The 6,569-nt window shown below is 26.7% G+C and overlaps 4 protein-coding genes across 4 annotated transcripts in view; 2 read left to right on the forward strand and 2 right to left on the reverse strand.

The window, feature by feature from the left end:
* Positions 1 to 330: 330 nt before the first annotated feature.
* Phum_PHUM125600 (uncharacterized protein) lies at positions 331 to 1,620 on the reverse strand (the record flags this gene model as incomplete). The annotated part of the gene is made up of 3 exons (XM_002424252.1): positions 331 to 420; positions 524 to 1,403; positions 1,490 to 1,620. 3 exons carry the CDS (start codon positions 1,618 to 1,620, stop codon positions 331 to 333), a joined length of 1,101 nt encoding a protein of 366 aa, XP_002424297.1.
* Positions 1,621 to 3,030: 1,410 nt separating this feature from the next.
* On the forward strand, positions 3,031 to 4,078 carry Phum_PHUM125610 (ankyrin repeat domain-containing protein, putative; the record flags this gene model as incomplete). The annotated part of the gene is made up of 4 exons (XM_002424253.1): positions 3,031 to 3,243; positions 3,325 to 3,456; positions 3,542 to 3,823; positions 3,920 to 4,078. The coding sequence occupies 4 exons, from the start codon at positions 3,031 to 3,033 to the stop codon at positions 4,076 to 4,078; spliced, it is 786 nt and encodes a 261-aa protein (XP_002424298.1).
* Positions 4,079 to 4,218: 140 nt separating this feature from the next.
* Positions 4,219 to 5,349, reverse strand: Phum_PHUM125620 (alpha-aspartyl dipeptidase, putative; the record flags this gene model as incomplete). The annotated part of the gene is made up of 5 exons (XM_002424254.1): positions 4,219 to 4,291; positions 4,372 to 4,511; positions 4,627 to 4,800; positions 4,928 to 5,180; positions 5,249 to 5,349. The coding sequence occupies 5 exons, from the start codon at positions 5,347 to 5,349 to the stop codon at positions 4,219 to 4,221; spliced, it is 741 nt and encodes a 246-aa protein (XP_002424299.1).
* Positions 5,350 to 5,582: 233 nt separating this feature from the next.
* Positions 5,583 to 6,569, forward strand: part of Phum_PHUM125630 (Citrate lyase beta chain, putative) — a gene marked incomplete at both ends in the record, with an annotated part of 1,859 nt that continues 872 nt past the window's right edge. The window contains 4 exons of the mRNA XM_002424255.1: positions 5,583 to 5,666; positions 5,860 to 6,000; positions 6,089 to 6,286; positions 6,368 to 6,545. Coding sequence (XP_002424300.1) covers positions 5,583 to 5,666; positions 5,860 to 6,000; positions 6,089 to 6,286; positions 6,368 to 6,545 — 601 coding nt within the window. The remainder of the gene's footprint in view (positions 5,667 to 5,859; positions 6,001 to 6,088; positions 6,287 to 6,367; positions 6,546 to 6,569) is intronic.

Genomic DNA, 6,569 nt, shown 5'->3' on the forward strand with positions numbered 1-6,569 from the left:
CTGAATCGAATCTAAGAGAGAGAGAGAGAGAGAGAAAAATTATTTATTTATTTGAGATGTTCCTATTATTAAAAAGAAAAATTTTATTTTTTTACTCTTGTGTATCCAAAGATTTTTTTTTTTTTTTAAATAAAATGAAATAATTCACATAAATATATATCTATATATTTTTTATAACATCATCATAAAATATTTATAAATAAAAGAAAGAAAGAAAGAAAAGAAAAATCCGTTAATGTTAATTTTTAAATTTATGTAATATGACGGATAAGGTAAAAGGTTGTTGACCTTTTATTTTTACTTTAATTTACAAATGGTGGATAATAATATTTAATAATTTTTGGTTGTTGTTGTTGCTGTTGCTGTTGTCGTATAGTAAGCGAGAGCACCGATTAAACAATTCACGGTCCAATCGTTTATCTTAAATAATAATAATAATAATAATAATAATAATAATAATAATAAAATTAGTAAAAATTTTTGATTTTGAGTAAAAATTAAATTGGATAAAAAAAAAATTTACCTTTAAATCATTTATTCGATCGAATAAATTCCAATTTTTCGTTGTTGTTTTTTTATTAACTCTGACGTCATTAATAACCGTTAAATTATGCCCATCGCGATTTATTTTATATTCTTGTGATTTATCGTGTCCGTAAGAAAATCTTCTGCTGTTTATTCTTATTTTCCTTTCGTTTTTATTTTCCCGATTTTCTGAAATTTTCATTTCGTTTTCCCTTTTCTCTCGTATAAATCTCGAATCGTCGTAAATTTTTTCTTTTCTCGCTCTCGAATCATCGTCGAGTGTTGAAATTCTCGAACGAGTATCGATTCTTCGTCTCGAATTCAACGTATTTTTCGAAATTTCCATTTTTTCTCTGGAACGTTCTCTATTTCTCACGGTCGAATCATCGCCATTACGATTCAAACGATTTGAAGAAATAATCATCCTCCTGTTTCGTGTGTCCATTCTTCTACCTCTCGTATCTGCCAATAATCTTCTGTTCGAAGTAGAATCTTCCGGTTCTCTTTTATTTCTTCTATTACCAACTTCATCGTTTCTCTCTTGCAAATCATTCCTGTAGGAACGTTGAAATCGACGATCGTTAAAATTTTGAATTTCCCTTCGTTCGGCCGCCATTTTTCTATCGGAAAATCTTTCTTCGCTTGATTTCCTTCTATCGATTCTCCTTCTTTCATTTTCGAATCGAATTCTTTTCTCCGCGTTATTGATTTCATCGTTATTTCTCCATTTTGTTTCTCTTGTAATTAAATCCATGGATAATTTTCTTTTTTCGTGAGTCAAATCGAGTCGACATTGATCGGAGATTTTAATAGGAAAATAATTTTTTTTCCCATTTCCTCCTGTAAAAGTGTCACGTTGAAATCCACACGTTCCCCCTCTTGATATTTGTATGGCCCTAATTTATAAATTTATTTAAATTTTTTTTTTTAAAAAGAGAGAAAAAGAGGGAAAAAAAAAACTTACAAATGAGATGCTTCACTTTCAGGTTGTATTCTTCCCATATCTCCCAACACCGGACATGATAAAAAAAGTAATAAAAATCCTATTTGATTGAGACATTTCGTCGGTTGAATAACCAGTCTTGATTTTCTCATTTTTTTACTCCTAATAATAATAATAATAATAATGATAATATAAAACATTCGATTCGAATTTTCTTTCTTTTTGGTTAAAAAATGATTTTACTACTCACCCGAATTTTTAACTTTAGAACAACAAAAACAACAACAACAAGTTTTTGACTAGGATGAAAATTTTCTACTGATGTTAAAAACGTGAAAATTTTCAATATATATATGGGAAAAACTCCTACGACGACGGAAAATTGAAAAAGAAAAGAATTTTCTCGTAATAAATTTTCATATAAAAACGATACAAGTGATAAAAATATATAACACGGTTCATTTATTTTTGCGGTTTTTAGAATTTTCTTCTTTGGTGAGACGACCATCTGTTAAATTTTGAAATTATCCAATAACACGGTTGAATAATTATTTAAAACGACATAATACGTTTATCTATTCTTTTCCAGATGCTACCATCACTACTTATTTTTTTTTTTTTATTAATTTAACCGTTATATAAAAAAAAAAATTGAAAACGATTTATATAAACAAAATAATAATAATAATAATAATAATAATACGGGTTTTTTTTTGTAAAAAAATATGTCAGAAGATGAAAAGAAAAAAAATTCAAATGATGAAAATGGGGGGGAAGAAAAGAAAAAAAAAAAGGAAAAACATGATGATGATGATGATGATAAAGGAAAAGGAAATGATGGAGATGATAAAAGAGATGGAAATGATGATGGAAATGAATCAAATGTATCAAAATCTCTTAAAAAAGTTAAAAGCGAATTAAAAACAAATTTAAAAACAGAAGAAAATACTAATAAAAAAAACGAAGGAGGAAAACATACTAAAAAAGAAAAAAAACTTTTGGTAGTAGTTTTTTTTTAAATTAAAAACAAAAAGAAATTTAAATTTAATTAATCCTTCGTCCATATTAATAATATTTTTAGAGATTTCAAACTCCAGTGAAATTATCAATTGAATCTTCTGCGGTTTCGCTAAATGATAAAACTTATTCAAAATCGTATGTAATTTATTATATAATTTCACTCTTACTACCATATCAAAAAAACTAAACGTTTTTATATATATATACTAAAAAAAAAATATATATATATATATAGTTCTGAAGAAATATTAGTCGATGATATGTGGCAGGAAAATAATAATCAAAAAATAACAAAAACAAATCCGCCAAAAGTCTCAAGTAAAACATTATTAAAACAAGAAGATTTATTTGTTTCACAAAAAACTGATGATATTTCTGCATCATCATCTACTCAATTGTTTGAAGGTTAATTTAATAATATATATATTTAAATTTATCCTTTGTATCCAAAAATACAAAAAAAAAAAATTTGATATAAATTAGTTTTAAAGATATCTCCTACACCGAGCGAAGTTGATTTAAGTTTAATAAATGCAACGTATATGGGAAAAATAGACAGAGTTAAACAAGCAATTAATAATGGAGCTAACGTTAATCGTACTTTCGACGAACAAACGATATTAATGATGGCCATCGAAAGAAGAAATATCGAATTGATTAAATTTTTATTAACAGTACCGAATATAAATATTAATATTCAAAACGAATCCGGTTTTACAGCACTCATAATAGCCGTACAATATTTGGCAATAAACGTGAACAATCACACTATTTTCCCTCTCTCTCTCTCTCTCTCTCTTATCATTTATATAATAATATAATTTTTTTTTTTTTAGATAGCCGAAATTCTTTTGAGTAAAAATGCTAATGTTAATATATCTGATAATCAAGGTAGAACTTCACTTCATTATGCACTTTTTCAAAAATCATCACCCATGGTTAAACTTCTTCTTGATTATGATGCTGACGTATTAATTATTTTTTTCTTTTGCGAAAAAGAGAGAGAGAGAGAGAGAGAGAGGGAGAAAATTAAAATTATATATAATGTTTTAGTACGAATCCCCGGATATTTACGGTGAAAGACCCATTTACACGGCTGTTGTTAAAAAACCCGATTTGCAATGTTTGAAAATCCTTCTTGAAAAAGGAGCTAAAATAGATATTATTAATATCAGCGGTTATCCACTCATATCGAGAGCAATGTTAAATTTTACTTATTTTTCAATTATTGAAACCTTAGTCGAATATGGAGCATCTGTCGATTCGATGGATATTTATTCTGGAAAAACACCTTTGCACATTGTCGCAATGATAAACGATTTAAAAATGGCCAAGGTTGGTTGATTAACAAAACAAAAAAAAAAAAAAAATTATTATTAAATAGGAAACAACTTAAATTTTTTTTTTTTTCCCCCCCCCTCCTTTTTATAGTTTTTATTAGAAAAAGGAGCAAATCCGAATTTAAAATCATTTTATAATTTTACTCCTTATGAGGAAGCAATTTTTCATAAAAGTCTTGAAGTTGCCAAATGTTTATTCGATGTTACAAAAGGTGCTAACTTGAAAGCTCTTAGAATGTTGGAACAATAAAAGAAAAAAATATATAATAAATAAATTATTTATTTGTAGAGACTTTATGTAAGAACCCTGTGTACACCCTACCATTAAAAAACAAAAAAAAAATATATATAAAATAACCATCATTCCTGTAAATATATTTGATTATTTTTTCAATTGTTACTTAATACTGGATCAATTTTAGAAAAATCAATACCAATTTCTAATTCTTTAGGTTTTTGATTCCTAAAAAACAAACAAAACAATTATTATTATTAATCTTTCATTTAAAAAAAAAACAAAAAAAATTAAAAGTAAATATTTACTGCATAAATAAAACTGCTTTTTTCCCTTTTAAAACTATTGAATTCCCTTCAATAATTAAATAAGAACCTTCTCTTAGACCCACAACTGGTCTCGATCCAGGAATTTCATGAAACTGTTGAATCCTTTCAATTCTGGTTTCCTATATAAATTTCAATATTTAATATTCAAGTATCTCATCCTGTTGCTGTTGCATAATTGTTTTTTTTTTTTTGTTAATCTCTATCAAAATTTTTAAAAAGTTTTCCTGTACTTACACCTTTGTGAGTGGAATTCGGATCAGGATCTAAGTAATGAGGATTAATATTAAAACTAATCAAATTTAAAGCATCAAATGTTGGTGGATAAATGATAGGCATATCATTTGTAGTGTTGATAGAAGGAGTTGCAACATTAGTGCCAGCACTGCTTCCTAAATAAATTATTCCATCCTGAAAAATATTATCAACCATGCGAGATTACTCTCTATTGATAAGATTATACTGATATAAAAATTTTTTGTAGATAAAAAAAAATCAAATTCATTTTCATATTCATTTTATGTAAATTATTATTTACCTGAAGGACTTTATTTCTAATTGCATTAACTAATTTAAAATCACAGAGAGTTTTTAATAATAAAAATGTATTTCCGCCACCAATGAAAATACAATCGACATCATTAAGAGCGAGAATTGGATCTGTTTTTTCGTGTATTCCAATAACTTGATAATTTAAATTGAACTTTCGAAAAGCAGACCTAACTTTACTCGTGTAACCATCATAGTCTTTTTGAGCATAAGGTATAAATAATACTTTCTGTACTTTATATCTAAAATATTATTAAGTTAACGAACGAGGAATATAAAATTAAATAACGTAGTTGAATTGAATACTTACTTTTTAAAAAATTGATCTAATTCTGTCACGACGTATTCGAGAAAATCACTACCGTAAACGGTAGAACTCGAAAGTAATATCATTTTTCTGTTAGAATACATTGTTGAAATATCAACAACTTTTCAGATTAAAAAACTAAAAAACTAGTCCTAAAATTAATTAGAAAAGAAAGTGGAAAACGAATTCCTTGATATCGTCTATCGCTTAAAATTATAGATAACGAACGGTGCATATTTATTTTTATCTAACACGGGCTACATTACAGTTAACATATTTTCGTGTCAATAGAATTTTTAAAAAAAACGGAATTTCGAACAAGTGCAATTTTTTCAAAATGGTTCTACAAACTATAAGTAAAAGTTTTTACCGTAAAACACCAAATTTATTGCTCTTTAATTATTATAACTTACCCAAATTGGTAATTTTTGAGTTATAAGTTTTTTTTTTAATAAGTATGATTTTAAATTATAATTCATTATACTTTTTTCCATCATTATTAATTTTGTAATTAAGGGATTGATACTTAATCATCACATACTTGACAAAATTAAATCTTAGGGTTTTCTTTAAAATTAACAGTTGACAGAGATTTATGAGAGATTTGTTTTCAGATAGTCAGAAACTGCACCGTACGTAGAGCGTTATTTTATGTTCCCGGTAGCAATGAAAGAAAATTAAAAAAAGCAACAACTGAATTTAAAGTTGATTGCATAGTGATGGATTGTGAAGATGGGGTTGCAATGAATCAAAAGGTTTTATTTTAAATATTAAAATAAACGTCTGAATTAAATTTCAATGCTGAGACTTTTGAAACATTGTAAGTCATTTTATTTTTTCAAGGAAAATGCTAGGAATAATATTAAAAATTTTTTGGACAATGGTCCAGTGTCTAGAAGTCAACCTGAATGGAGTGTTAGAATAAATCCAGTTGTTGAAAAAGAATTGTGTGAAAAAGATATTGATGTTTTACTATCAGCCAAAAATTTGCCTATCAGCATATGTCTTCCTAAAGTTCATCATGTTGATCACCTACAATGGGTACAAAAATACATATATAAAAAATTTAATTAATTAAAAGAAACTAAATTTTACTGTTTCTCGACAATTAAATTTTTATAGTTTTCTGAAAAAGTTTGGACAGCTCTAGTGAAAAGACCAGAAAATGATAGGGGTCCATTGAAATTAATCATTTTCATCGAGTCTCCAACTGCTGTTATGAATTTACGAGAAATTTGTCAGAAGGCTCTTGATTTGTCTACAATGGTTCCATTAATACCTGTTGCCTTAGTTTTAGGAAGTGATGATCTTTTAGCTTCTTTAG

Source organism: Pediculus humanus, genomic scaffold, assembly GCF_000006295.1.
Source record: "Pediculus humanus corporis 1103172107475 genomic scaffold, whole genome shotgun sequence".
Taxonomy (NCBI): Eukaryota; Metazoa; Arthropoda; class Insecta; order Psocodea; family Pediculidae; genus Pediculus; species Pediculus humanus.